The following is a 14,723-nucleotide window of genomic DNA, read 5'->3' as shown; positions in this document are numbered from 1 at the left end:
GGTGGCGGGCGGGTCACGTGTAGGAAGGGTGTGTTTCCCCGCACTCTCCCTGCGGGGGAAGTTAATTAACATGACGTTTCTGGGTGTCCGGAACATTGACCGAGTTGGGTTTGTATCCGAGCCGGAGCAACTCGGTGGATCACCACGTGAATAAACCTACGGTTGAAGACTCAACCGGTCACGAGGATGAACACGGTATGGGAGCCGTGCGTGCGGCTTGCCGAGACGGGCGCACCTGTATGTAGGACAGGAAGTACTGGTAGAGGCTGTTGCGCGTCTCGTCGATGAGGGCGACGCGGCGCGCGAGCCTCCGCACGCTCCGGAAGCGGTGGCGCAGCGCCTCCAACGAGTACACGCCGCGCTCCTTTGACTCGCTCGGGACGGCGCCCGTCACCGCCTGCGCGAACTCGCTCTCCGCCAGCACGGCCCGCGCCGCGTCCACGTGCTTGGCCAGCGGCACGCACGGCCCGTCGGGCCCGTCCGGCCCGGCCTGGGCCAGAGCGGTGCGGAGGGCCTCCCCAGCGAGCCACAGCGAGTGGGCCTTCTTGGCGACCTCCTCGCGCTCGGCCAGGCCTGCGGACGCAGGGGCACGCAGAGCCACTTGCTTTGCAAACACGCCCAGTGCACACGCGGCGACACATGTACCTACATATGCTCACAGGTGCGCAGCCTCTAAAGGGAAACAATATAAATGCGAGACATTTTTACAATGGTTTGAAAAACATACTATCATATTTCAGTAGTGTTAAAACATTTTTCGTTGCGATTCCTGCTCAAGCAGTGTCCTTTGCTTATGCCTGTGTTACTGATGAGCGTTTAGAGAGGCTGCATGTGGCCGTCTGTATTACATGCGTGTTCTACACAACATGCGTGTTCTGTGTGCGTGCGTGCGCACCGTCAACAGCATTACGGATCCCGTGCACTTGTGCAAACGCTTTGTTTATGTCTTGAGTGAAAGAGTCGCGCTGATCCAGAATTTCGCGCCGGAACACGAGGTCCTGCTCCACCATCTTGTCTGTCAATTCCTAGGAGGGGAAAAGCACGTCTGAGTTCACAGAGGTGGGAACGGGAGCCGTTTACGCTGCGGAAGCCGTGGCCACGCTAGGCAGCGTGAGAGATGGGAGATCGGGGAGCGGGCCGGGGGGCGCACTTACCTTCTTGTGAGAGTTTCCCAGCTCAAACGCCTGCAGCTTCAGTGCCTCCTGCAGGTGGTCCGAGTGAGCGGCCGTGGCACGGCGCAGCTGGGTGCGCATCTCCATCTCCATTGCGTCCTTGAGCTCCTCGATCTGTCGTGCAGAGGAAGCCAGCACGTGGACGGGCAGGCACAGGGGCGCGCACGGACACGCGGGTATATTGCACGGGCACACGCGCACGCTCACTACCGTACGCAATTACGTGCAGCACGCAGAGATATTTCAGGCATGCAATGTCAGTATAGCCGTGCGCACTCGTATGAACACAAAGGTAAAAATATGGCTCCTATGAGGTCAATGCGAACACTTGGACAACATGCCGGTGTGTACACACAAAGAGCCTTCATTTGACTTATAACGCCTCTTACCTGGTTAATATATTGACCCACTGGTGCAAGTTTAACAGTGATTAACTAACAGTTGTTACATAATAAATTGCAAGTTTCACAAGTGTAAGACACTAAGCGATATTATATAAAGTATTGCTCGATATTAAACATTCAAGAGTTATCACTTAAACATGCAAGTCGAAACACGAGCCAGTATTTAGTTACATACCCCGGTCTGTTGAAGATGGGTTTAAAGCTTTGTTAATAGGAACGCTTTTACGTTTTAAATGCAGGCGTTAGTGATTGGCGTGTTGCCAGCGCTTGAGGCAGTGCGTGCGAGTGAACGTGCTCCATTGTAAAAATCAAATCGTGACAAAGAATGCATTACTTATGCAAATTAAACACGAATGTTAAATTTAACAGTACGAACCAGACCACAAAGAAGAATAAAGCGGGCATTAAACAATGCGGTAAAAACAAGATAAAAAAAAACGTCGTCTTCAACCACTTGCAGGGTCTCGGGGGAAGGCGACTCGCCGCGCACCGCCGCGTGGCGAGCGGGGAGCGCTCGCCAGCCACGCTGGACCGGCGACGCACCTTGCGCTGCTGCGCCACCACGAGCTCCTGGCGCTGCTGGTGCAGGGCGGTGGCCAGCGCCTCCTCCAGGCCGCGCTGGTCGACCGTGCGCTGCTGCTCCCGTGCCAGGACCAGGCGGTGCTCCTCCAGGGCCTGGCGCTCCGCCACCTCCCGGCGCAGCTGCTCTGTGCGCCGGTGCGCGTGCAGCAGCAGCGCGTTCAGCTCCTCCTTGTTCAGGTCGCCTGGGAGGCCGAGCGCATCGCGCGGAACATGCCGGCGCTCACGAGCGACGCTTACACGTCACCTTTTCATCTTATTCCGTTGCACTGCAATAACATTATTCGTATTTAAAGTGTGCTATTTAAGCAAAATGTATTAAAATTTTACCAGGTCAGGCCCACTGAGATATGTAGCTATTTTTCAGAAGCGACCTGGCCACAAATGATAGCTCAACGAAGTGGCTTCACATGTGGACATCTGTAGCAAAATACTCTAAACACATGTTTCTAAATGTGTTTAGAGAAAAAACCGGAGGGAGAACATGCAAATTCCAAATTTGCAGGCGCCAAGGTCAGTATCGAACCCACTACCTCCTGCAAAGCAGGCTAGGGAGTTAACATCTCGCAACCGCGGCACCCCAACACATTTCCTCATAAATTAAATTACAAGGCCCGTACATTTCATTCATCACAGCCTTCTTCGATGAACTCGGCTATCAATTACCGCTCGTCTTCGCATGCCTCGTTTGTACGATGCAGCCAAAACGTTGCTCACCTCTGCCCTGCCAGCCGGGTACGATGCTCTCCAGTTCTTGCCGGAACTCCTCCTTGGCACGTTCTGCCATCTCCTGGTACTGGGACACGAGGCGCGCTTCTGTCTGCGCCGCTTCCACCTGAGGGCAGGCGGCACGGGGGGGCCGAGTGGGGGGCAAACGACGCACGAATGTTCGCACGGGGGCGGCACGTGATTGCGCACAAAACACTTTTTCATTAACCCACGCTAATGAAAGCATTTTCACACGCGCACACGAAAGGGAAACACGATCCCATTCAGACGGAATAGGTAGAGCCCTCGTTGTCGCTGTACCGCCCTCTCCTGGCGGACCAGGGAATTCCTCCTCGTCGCCCACGGGAAGGGAGTTTCGCAACATTCGTGCGGTGATCCACCAATCCTCGCTGCCGCCTCCGCGGCGCTGGATCACAGCACCGTGGAGGCGGCAGTTCACCGGAGCAGGATCCGCCGACGTGGGACGGAGGGGATCTCACGCGACCGTACGCCCGCTGGTGCCGGCGCGCGGTCCGCACACGACCCGCACCGCGGCGGCGGCGGAGCTCACCCTGCTGGAGGCTCCCTGCAGCTCAGACAGCATGCGGCGCACGCTGGAGCCGGCGGCCTGTAGACGGGGGGCGGCCGCAGGCGCGGCCGTGCCGCGTGCCTCCTCCACCAGCCCCTGCAGCTTCACCACCTCCTCCCTGGCGGCATTCGCGGCACGGTATGTCGTCACAAACGGTCACAACGCCTTCCCAACTTTTACTTTTCTTCTTCTGGCGTTTAAAGTCAACGTTTATTTGTTATGAGGAAAATCCTGTTTTGCCAGTTACCCAGCTAGTTTCGGTGGCAACAGCCCCCAGCCCCTGATAATCGCGTTATCGTTGTGGTGGAGAAGAAACAAGCAAGAAGTCAGCCAGGAAACTCGACGCGTAAATTATTAAGACTCGGAGTGCGATCGACCAAACGTCTCGACACGGGAACCTCCTGAAGCGGTCTTGAGACTCGGCGAGGCTCCTCTGGGTAATGGCGTTACCCGATCCACGGGGGTCCGCGACGCACGGCGCCGGCACTCACTGAGCCACGCGCTGGGCTTGCGACGCTTCGTGGACGGCGCGGTCTCTGGCCGCCAGCGCCTCCCGCACGCTCTGCCACTGCTCCGTCTTCTCTTCAGGCGACATCTGCAACCAGCAACGCCGCGTTTGTGTTGCAGCCCCTCTCGCCATCGCTTCGCTATGCCATCGCTGGAGTGTAAACCCACTGCAATGTGGGTAATAGATTTCCCTTCTATCATGCAGATTTCAGTGTGGTGTGCATGACGGGTGTGGGCTGGGTGTCTGTGCATGAAGGGTGTGGGCTGGGTGTGTGTGTGTGTGACGGGTGTGGGCTGTGTGTGTGTGTGCGTGCGTGACGGGTGTGGGCTGTGTGTGTGTGCGTGCGTGACGGGTGTGGGCTGTGTGTGTGTGTGCGTGACGGGTGTGGGCTGGGTGTGGGCTGGGTGTGTGTGTGTGCGTGACAGGTGTGGGCTGGGTGTGTGTGTGTGTGCGTGACGGGTATGGGCTGTGTGTGTGTGTGCGTGCGTGACAAGTATGGGCTGTGTGTGCGTGTGTGCGTACGTGACAAGTATGGGCTGTGTGTGCATGAAGGGTGTGGGCTGTGTGTGTGTGTGCGTGACGGGTGTGGGCTGGGTGTGTGTGTGTGACGGGTGTGGGCTGGGTGTGTGTGTGTGTGCGTGACGGGTGTGGGCTGGGTGTGTGTGTGTGACGGGTGTGGGCTGGGTGTGTGTGTGTGTGTGCATGAAGGGTGTGGGCTGGGTGTGTATGCGTGACGGGTGTGGGATGTGTGTGCGTGATGGGTGTGGGCTGGGTGTGTGTGTGTGTCTGTGACAGGTATGGGCTGTGCGTGTGTGTGTGACAGGTATGGGCTGTGTGTGTGCGCGTGCGAGTGGTGGCTGCTGCGTACCGCCTCGTCCTCCATGGCGTGCCGGAGGCAGCTGATGTATGTGCCTATGGCAGCGGTAGCAGCGTCCTGGGCCCCGACGGCCTGCGCCGTCACCAAGCCGCTCCGCGCCACCGCCTCCTCCAGGTTCTGAGACAACGCTGTCCCACACGGCACGCGCCGCACGTCACACACTCACCAGTCACAGTGTGCAGCACGCACCTACACAATACCACACTCGCCACGCACGTCACACACTCACCAGTCAGTACATGCAGCATGCACCTACACAACATGACATACACCACTCACCGCTACGTACAAAGTTCACCAGACATCACTAAAGGATGCATGCACAATGCTTGCCGTCAAGTATGTGCTCCAAGCGCTTTACTGGAAAAACCACTCACCCACGAGTTCTGCACACTGCATATTAATATTATTGTGAAAGCACAAGGTGGACACCAATAACATCTCGCATGCATAAAACTCTCATTGTTCGCAAATCAAGCCTCCGTTCAGGAGAGGCTGCCGGTAACATTCACGCTAAAAAATAAGAAGAAAAAGGGAATTGAAGAAACAAAAAGACAAAATCAAAATTATAAAATGGAGAGGAGGAAAGTTCCAGTGGACATAACACTGCTCAGATATGTGTGACCCCTCCGATCGTCACCTTACCAGCAACCTCTGCCTCCGGGTCTGTGTCTTGTGACATCGCTTCCTTAGAGGAGCCACCAGCTGGGCCGGCCTCTAGCAAGTCACGCGGGGGGGCTGCCACACACTCCTCCGTTAGTGGCTGGGCATGCACGTGGGCGTCCCCCTCGTCACAGCCGTCACAACCACGTGGCGCTCGCCCAACCGACAAGTGCAACCGCTGTCACCACCGGCGGTCCAGTCAACGTTGTTGTCGAGCGTTCGTCTAAATACCGTCAAAGAGGAACGTCAAACTAATTTTGTTTGAGTCACAAACACAATAACGTTTGTGTGCTTTAAGTGAAAGTCGAGGCCTGTTGACTTTTGTCAGTCGTGTCAATATGGAACATTATTTACGTTGGATTTAATACCGCTATTTAATTTTTTTAGTATGTGCTAATGCTAGACCAGTGACGGAAGATTCTGCAATCTGCCCTCTCAGTGGCACGTGTGCCAATGAATAGGATTTTACTAAACTCCAGATGCGTGCACGTCAAGTGATTTGCCAATTTTGTATCGTCATGTTTTTAATACAGGACTTGGAAGATACTTTTTTACGAAAAAAATCATCAATAATAAAAAATGATATATCTGCTTTCACAAAATGTAAAATCAGCCATAATTTGTTAAATATTTAACCACAAACTAAAACTTCTCAAAAGTAATGACTGATGAAGTAATATAGAACTGCTGCAGCGTTGGTTTCACGGCTGTGTTGCAGAGCTCTCCGCTGCGTTTCTGTGCTGTGCCGCCTGCTGCCCGGCACGATGTCCGACGTTTCACTCCACGTGTTGGAAAAGCTTCTTCGGGAACTGAATTGAGCTCACTTCACATTGCTGGGAGCGTCTTCAGGAAGTGAATTACAGCGGCTACCAGCACGTGGAGCAAAAACGCCGAATGTCACGGGATACAACGTGAAAACACATCGGAGAGCAACAAGAACCGGAAATCTTTTCAAACGAAAGTACTCGTCCAATTACATGATTCGTAAACAATAAGGGCAGCGAAGTTGAGAAGAGAGACGTACAAAGGTTGTAATGAGGCCAATGAAGAAACAAAAGCGAGGAAGGTAGTGCTGATTAGTAGGCCGAGGGCAGGAGAGGGAGCCTGCGTGGCGCGGGGCTACGGCGCCACACCGTCCCACTTCAGCCCCCACCCACCTGCTGGTGTTGCGTCGCCCGAGGGCTCGTGCTTGCAGGACTCGCACGCGTGCTCTGTGTGAGCGGCGCCGCCCCCGTCGTGCCCGCTGGCCCCCGCGCCCTCGTGCCCCGGCTTGGGGCTGGTGGCCGCATCCGTCACGCCGGGCGCCGGCATGGAGGGTGCTTCTCCGATGGAGGACAGGATCACCGACGCTTCCGATGATCGATCTGCAATTGGGACGAAGGCAGAGCAGGGTGTGGAGAATCTAGGCAAATCTAAAGGCGGAATTGACAATCTACATCCAAACTCTGTCTTGCCTACTCTCAATTTCAATCCCACTGTGCTGTCAACACCGTAAGACAAATACGTTTCCATATCCAGGATGGAATATTCCAGCCCTCAGAATTGGTCACCAATGCTCCGTCACTGGTTACCATGACGAGACAATCAGCTGCAGATTGATCAGAGTCGCCACTCAGATTGGATCCGGTAGGTACCGACCTGCTCAGTGTCCCCACACAGTGTTAGCTCCCGAGACAGCCGACCTCCCCACAATTCAAGCCTCTTAAATGCTCCGTACAGGATGTTCCCGCGCAGCAGCGGTACCTTCCTGCTTGACCGGCGCCTGTGCAGTTGCTGGGGCCGCTCGCTCGTCCGAGTGCTTCTTCTTTGTGGGGGCGATGAGATTCAGATCCCCTGCACCCTGCGCATGAACAGGTGCAGTAGACACCACCGTCACCACGGCAACACGAACCTCTGCCGCCCTTCTCTCCGTACCACCCTCCGCCTGGGTTGTGTGCACTACCAACTCCCTGAGCCTGAGCCCGACTGCCTCCTTGCATCTGTCTCGGCGCTTGCTCTCCTTGAAGACGTATTGCAGACAATTCAGCAAATGTGCGAGGCCAATTCAGCAGGGACCGACTGTAGAAACCACCGAATGTGACCAATTCAAGCTTGGCAGCACACTCCTCCTTGGCAGAGTCAACGGAAAAAACACGCACGGCACGCTCCGGCAGCCTTTGCGAATGTGCGTGGTCACTCCGGCTCAAAGATTCCATCACGAGCAGCAAAACGAACGTGACGACGGCGGGGACAGGGCGAGTGGGGGAACGAGCGTGACAACGGCGAGGGTGGCGAGGGTGGCGAGGGTGGCGACGAGGCGAGTGGGGGAATGTCCGTACCGGTTTCTTGCTGGGCATGGGCAGGAAGGGCACGCTGGGGCCCAGGACGGCGCCCAGCAGCTTGTCCACGTAGGGAACGTTCTGCTCCAAGCTGCTGCGGAAGCGAGGGTCCCAGCTGGCGTAGAGCACGGTGCCCCCGAGCCCCCCCACCACCACCAGCAGGCCCCCCCCCACCACCTTGCCTGCTGCTGAGGGACTGAGCGTGCGGCATGGGGGAGCGGGTGAAATGGGCTCAAGGTGAGAAAATGTTCGTGGCAATAACTGCAAATTGTCCTTAAATTTACATAAATCAGATTCAACATACAGATAGTCCCCGAGTTACGATGGTACGACTTATGATATTTCGATCTTATGATGGCGATAGCGATACGGCAAAATTGTAAAATATTTTAAATTTGGCGCGGCAGGCAAACGCAGCAGCGTACGAGGTACGATGCTGTACGTTGGGACGCTGTCGGGATGTACGCATCTGCCGCCTTGTGTGATGCAGAGAGGATTGTTTCCTGAGAAAACTTTTAATTACGTAGCAGTTCATATAGGTAGGCTAAGAATTTACATTTATTTTACTTTACATTTTACTCTGTGCAAAACAGTATTGTAATTATTAAATACATACAGTATATATTTTATACAGTACGGTACTGTAAATTGCTCTGTTTTGCTAAATTATCACAATTCTTTAAGACTCCTGGGTAGGCTAGGCCTCTTCGACTTACGATATTTTGACTTATGATGGGGTCGTCGTTACGCATCTCCATCGTAAGTAGAGGACTACCTGTATTTATTTAATAGCGATTATGACTATTGCGTCACATTAATCAAGAAATGTCTTTGTCATCTGCAGAAAATTGAGTATTTAGATGCTGAAATGAATGCAAGTATCTTCCAAGTTTAAGCTCAGTTGTATGTTTGCAAAATTTATGGTCCCTTACTGGTAGACAATGGTCTGTTTAATACATAGACTTTCGCTCTAATATCATCCATAATATAAATGTGTTGTTAAACCCGCCACCACCCGACACAGCCAATTCACAATGTTGTGGATTTGCTCTCCAACACACCGGTGTGCTGTACTAGTAACGATTTGGCATGTTCTGTTTACGTGACAACCCTTACTAATTGGCCGTGTCGGGTGGTGGCGGGCTTAACGACACGTTTATATTGACGCAATCAAACCCGATAAATCACTTTGTCATCTTCACTGGTTGAATTTAGATATCAAATATGCAAAGGTGATCCATACACTTGGTTTCCTATTGGTGTCTCTCACTCTACGCATCTCCTCGGTGTGCACGACCTCCTTCCGACATCCGCGTGCAACACCTTCCCCGCTCAACACTTCTCAACTCTAACACATACCTACGTCGTACATACGTCACACCTCGCTCCACACAACGTTTAACTCAAGTCGGCGACATCGTGAATCTGAGAATGAGAGCATCTCCTCCTGGGCGTGGCGCGCATTCCCACAGCACTCACCCCGAGCCGGGGATCCCAGCAGAATAGCAGCGCTTGGCATGGGTCGAGGGGCATGGTGTCCGGCCACAGAGGCACTTCTAAAACACGTGGCACACGCAAATACAAACAATAAACATCGGGACCAGAAATAAACCTTTTCGGCTATGGGAACTGTTCAACTGACCAGTGAGCGATATGGAACAATAACAACTGGCGCGTTATACGGTTGTACACCGCGTGCCAATCGCATTTGTTTGTCGGTGTCGGGTGGCAGAGGGCTTTAACAACACAGGTTTTTCCAGAACATCCCGTGATCTAACCGAAAAATCTACTACAAGTAATTTTAATCAAGTTGACCATGCCATCATCATAATCAGCCAGTATCAATCCACCCCTCGCGGTCCTGCCCTGCACCAATCGATCGAGCACCTGCACCAGATCCATCTACTACTTAATTTTCACAACAAAATGGGGGGTTTATAAAGTGTCTTAGAGGACCGCGTATGAAAACACCGTAATTCAACCGTGTAAATTAATTGACAGATCTGGTATCTGGGCCATTCTTTCAGCGCAAATGCTATCACAACGAAGCCATATTGCTTTTGCTCTGTGAGCAATACTAAATATTTCCATCGTGAGTCGACTACTGCATAACGAGATGGCAGTTGGAGAGGAATCGCAAACAGTGACCGGCAGTGACGTCCACATCGGTGGGCCGGACACCTGCTAACGTGAGCGAGTTAATTCGTGGGTGAGTGACAGCGTATGTGAAAGAGTGAGCCTGCGAGTAGGTAGGTGAGTATATGGGGTGGACACCGTGAAACTGCAAGGCCCCGTATCTCGCCTCATTGGTGCGTGGGACAATCAGGTCATCGTGTGCTGCCAACCGGAGTCAACGGCGACCGGCGGAGTTCAGGTTACAATTCAGCCTCTGCCACAGCTTTGGAAGCAGGCCTGTCGTGTACATCTCAATGAAGGTGTAGACTTGCTACACACAGAAATAGGATATGCAGCCGAGCCATGTGCTGGGTATGTGAGAGAAGGAAAATGGTGAAAGCTGACCTCGTATCAGCGGTAGCTGGGTCTCCTCACAGCGTTACGCTCACATTGGAGAGTTTCACCTTGTTGGCCATGACCGTTCCAGGCCCCTGCCCTGCCCTGCCCCCCTCCCTCGTGACAATCCCTCTCCTCACGTCAGCTTCCCCCCTCTGGGCTTTGCCTTCATCTCCGGTGTTCTCCTGACTCACTCCTCTAGAGTAGAATGATGTCTGCTGCATGAAGACACTACATATAAGACTGACGATGAGTCCAGCGATTGAATTGTTCCTGTCCAAATCCAGCCCCAAGACAAACATTAAGAGGCTCACGGTGCATTATGGCCCAACTTCCCATTCAGGCGTTATTTTTCTTAAAATATGGTAAGAGCCTGATTTATTGCGGACAAGTGTTGTGTCTCCATGTCTCTGTGTGTCTGTGTGTATCCATTCGTGTCCGAGTCTCTCCGTGTATGCGTCTCCATGTCTACGTTTTGTATCTCTGTGTTTGTGTGCGCGTGCGTATGTCCAGCAGACAAGGCTGCGTTGGCTGAGTCATGTAGCCCGCATGCCTAGCCACCGCATACCCAAGCAGCTTCTGTTTGGCTACTAAGAGGGGGCTAAACGGGCACGACATGGGCTGGAGAAAAGATGGAGCTGATGCGGTATGGGAAGATGTGGAGCCGAGTGGACTTGCCGGCGACTGGTACCAGCGGTGTCAAGATCGGCCTCTATGGAGGAGGCTCGTGAAGGACACTACTGGGCTGCTGGAGGCAGTCGCCCTCCAGCAACAACGGGGGCCAGAGGAGCGATGCTCATAACGAGCGGTGTGCCGGACGGCTAAAAAGCACAGTAATCTGTCAGCCAACCCATGGCACCTGGGTCTGTCCCAAGACCTCCTGTCAGTGAGCCTTTGACACTTCACGTGGCCTCAAAGTGCACCTGGCCTGGCACAGGCGGCATGGTGACGTCACAGTCACTTAGTGGTGAATGGCGGCTATTGGTATCGGTGTGTCTGCCTCCACGTCTGCTGCCTAACTTGCGCATCGGTGACCGAGGGTGTTGAGGGTCGGGGCTGGGGGCTGACGGCTGTCTGCTGCTGTGCTGCACACACGCAACTAACAGAGAGGAGAGTTGTGGGCTGCGTCGGCCACTCAACTGCACGGTGTTGATGTCAGGTGACACGACTTACCCCGTGGAAAATCCAAATTGGCGGTAGAATGAGCCGCGTAATATTGGGCTTATTCTGTAGTTTACCTTGAGATTCACTAGTGGTGGTACATCTCGTTCGCAAGGGTGTCCAGGGTGTCAGTTGACACATACAGAGCAAACATGGATGTCATGTACACATTTTAAAGCTATAACGAATACTGGAGAGTTAGTGGAAATCACATCTTATCCAAAATCTTAAAGCATACTCGTTCAAAATAGCCAATTTAGACGACATGCGATCTAGGTTGAGAAGAACCGGATCTCTGCGAGGAGTGACACGCTCGGCAACTTCCACATAGCGTTACGCAGCTGATAAAACGATTATACTGTCGTGGCAAACCTGAGCCACCCATAAGCACACGGTCCAGGTACAGATACTCCTCCAAACTCTGCACAACCATGCCATAACACGAATAATTTCCAATGATGCATCAGAAACGGCTCGACTAAACAAGTGTCACGAAAATGAAGGATAGATGGTGCCATCAGTCTTCATGCCATTAAAAAACAGATTTTACATTGACAATATCTGTCACATTAAAACACATCAACCGCTTGTTACCCCACTGCCAATGTAGACTCTTCATTTGTATCTGTTGCAGTAGAGGTACCATTTTAAAGAGCCGCTGATGGGACCTGAAAAATCTGGCAGCAGGCAGGCTCGGAGCTTGCTCTCAACGCGTGAGCCTCCGAAGGCCGCACTCCATCGCACGCCGCGGGCCGGCACAGCCTGGTCCCATCCCGCAGCAAGCGCCGCCGCTTCACCGCGACACGCAGCGCACACGTACAGCGTTCCTTCGGCTGATAGTAGATCTGTGCATTTTTTGACATCTATTACCGGCTGTGACCGCACGGATCAAAAACACGGACATTTAAGAAAAAAATGGTTCAAAAACTGATACGTGTGTAAATAAGCATGGAGAGCTGCATGCTGGGAATTACACTGAGAAGACAGAAATAAGAAATATGAGAGCAGAAGACAAATAAAATTAGAGACAAGGCACTTCCTATTTTAAAAAGAAAAGTGCACTTTGTCAGAAGCCTCGACCTTGGCTCCTGGCTGTGTCAGCCGAAGGAGGGAACACATTCGAGAGACTGCCCACCGTGGACATGGAGCAATGAGATCGGGTCGTGTGCATGTCGGAGATCGATTGTGGCATCATCATCGCAGGGCCATGACAATGGCTCAACGATGATGGTTCAATCCCATCATGCACTGTTATCATATTTCGCCTTTCTTGGTAACTTACCAAGTCACCTGCCCTCCTCTCTGCGCACGTGCCCCACCCATCACAACATTCCTTTTTTACCAGTTTACATTGAAAACGCTTTTTCATTTTCTCGAAGGTCAGACATTTATTTTCTGGTTGTAGACGATATTCCACATAGTCTGTTAACAAAATTAACTCTATTAACGTGCTTTTGTCCTTACATGTAATTGCATTTTCATCAAAACACTGTATTATTCACATTACTACCTGAACACACACACACACACAGCATTTTGCTACCTCCACATTCTAAATTCACAGGATTCAGACAACAGAGCCCATTCCTAACAACTGCAATTAAAAAAGGCTCACCAAGTGACCAGTTTTCATCATCAGTACCTAAATCTGCCAAAAAGTTGCACTGCCCGAGTCAATATCCTCACTGGCGCTATAATTAGCCACTCCGGGGCCCCACGAACACATGACAGGGGCCACGCGGCTCCTCTGCCTCAAGTCGTCGTAGCGATTCGGGGCCCCAACACGAGCCACCAGCGACTCTCTCTCGGTCGCCACTGTCTGAATAAGGCCCCTGATCAACGTCACTCAACTCGCGTGACAACGACGGATGCCGAGTCGATGCAAAATGCGTGCAACATGACGAAACCACAAATGTGTCCGTCATTAACGGAGTACTGTAAAAGCCAAATCTGATTTTAAAAAAATACATTCGGAGTGCGACGCCTCAAGCACGTGTTAGGGGACACGGGGCGTCCTCCCCAGTGGCTCAGGACTGTATGGGCAGGACGACATTGCGACTTGCAATAATTGTGTCTTTCTATGTACTATGCCCAACTTCCTTTGCACCGTACGTAGCCAACCGTGCTCATCGGAGTTGCGGTCTAAATGAGCAGTTTCCTGCTAAGATCGTGGTTACTCAAATGAAATAACAGACCAAAGGAAAGCGTGTGGGGATACGGATGAGATTAAAAAATATATTTTTCAACATTAGCATCAAGCTCAAGTCGATACACATTTCGTCTTGCATCACAAAGCTCCCTACGCTGTTGGGAGATTGCACACAAACACCCCGTGGTGCCCAGACGTTCTTGCACAACCCACTATCCCGCACTTTATACACCGCGAGCAAACACGTATCAGTTAAGAGGTCACGAGTACGAGCCACGAACCTCACCACTCTAAACAAGATGCCACATTTTGTTATTTTCCTTGAACCTATCTACGTGACTTTACCGACAGACCCAGAGAATATGAACGCCGCATTCCACCCGTTCAAGCAGCGGTCAGGCCGAGCGCTGTGTGTGGACAAGCCACGAACCTGGCGCCATTCCGCGTTGTGCAGTCAACGTCGGCGCCGTGAGGGGGGCAGCGAGAGGGGGGCAGCGAGAGGGGGCAGCGAGAGGGGGCAGCGAGAGGGGGCAGCGCGCTCGCTCTGGGGGGCTGGTGCTGGGCCCGGTCAGGGAGAGGCGTGTACAGTGCCTACTACAGTGGCAGCAGCGAGAGCAGCGCCAAGGGACGGGCCCGGTGCGTACAGTAACCAGTACAGTGCGTCGCCGCAGTACACACCACGATAGAGTACACAGCACGATACAGTACACAGTGTCCACACACACAGTCACCCACACTCACAGTGTTCACAGCAACACGGTGCGGCACGCACGGTACAGTGCCCACAATACAGTGGGCGACGAGGCCTCGGATTCGACTGCCGAATTTGGTTCCCCACACCACCACTTCCCGTCCCACCTCCCACCTGAATGAGCGTGCCCGCTCTCCTGCAGGACCTCCACATGGCTGCTGGGCAAGGCGTGGTGCGAGGCAGGCACTGTGAGCAGAGTGTGAGAGAGAGAGAGAGAGGCAACAGCAGGATGAGCAGGAGGCGGGTGACTGCTGCTGCTGCTGCTGGGGGCTACCCGAGAGGTCGCTGCCCTGCGCCGCCTCGCGCCCAATGCCACCCAAAGTCACCCCGGCG

At 53.2% G+C, this 14,723-nt stretch overlaps 1 protein-coding gene across 2 annotated transcripts in view; it reads right to left on the bottom strand.

The window, feature by feature from the left end:
* Window positions 1-14,723, bottom strand: part of IMMT (inner membrane mitochondrial protein) — a 17,954-nt gene extending 3,231 nt beyond the window's left edge. Inside the window, exons 1-14 of one of the 2 annotated variants that reach the window (XM_061552727.1) lie at window positions 14,505-14,723; window positions 9,298-9,374; window positions 7,819-8,014; window positions 7,244-7,340; window positions 6,658-6,864; window positions 5,483-5,575; window positions 4,829-4,965; window positions 3,944-4,047; window positions 3,435-3,570; window positions 2,873-2,990; window positions 2,120-2,340; window positions 1,155-1,286; window positions 896-1,025; window positions 236-573 (exon numbers count right to left, since the gene is read on the bottom strand). In XM_061552727.1, the coding sequence (XP_061408711.1) occupies window positions 236-573; window positions 896-1,025; window positions 1,155-1,286; window positions 2,120-2,340; window positions 2,873-2,990; window positions 3,435-3,570; window positions 3,944-4,047; window positions 4,829-4,965; window positions 5,483-5,575; window positions 6,658-6,864; window positions 7,244-7,340; window positions 7,819-8,014; window positions 9,298-9,374; window positions 14,505-14,543 (2,025 nt within the window). In that variant the 5' untranslated portion in view covers window positions 14,544-14,723. The remainder of the gene's footprint in view (window positions 1-235; window positions 574-895; window positions 1,026-1,154; window positions 1,287-2,119; window positions 2,341-2,872; window positions 2,991-3,434; window positions 3,571-3,943; window positions 4,048-4,828; window positions 4,966-5,482; window positions 5,576-6,657; window positions 6,865-7,243; window positions 7,341-7,818; window positions 8,015-9,297; window positions 9,375-14,504) is intronic. The other variant, XM_061552728.1, reaches the window with a different exon arrangement.

The sequence above is a fragment of the Lethenteron reissneri genome, chromosome 17 (assembly GCF_015708825.2).
Source record: "Lethenteron reissneri isolate LAM-NWPU_2019-01 chromosome 17, ASM1570882v1, whole genome shotgun sequence".
NCBI classification, from domain to species: Eukaryota; Metazoa; Chordata; class Hyperoartia; order Petromyzontiformes; family Petromyzontidae; genus Lethenteron; species Lethenteron reissneri.
The sequence above is the reverse complement of the archived record's forward strand: the minus strand, read 5'-3'. Positions and strand labels throughout refer to the sequence as shown.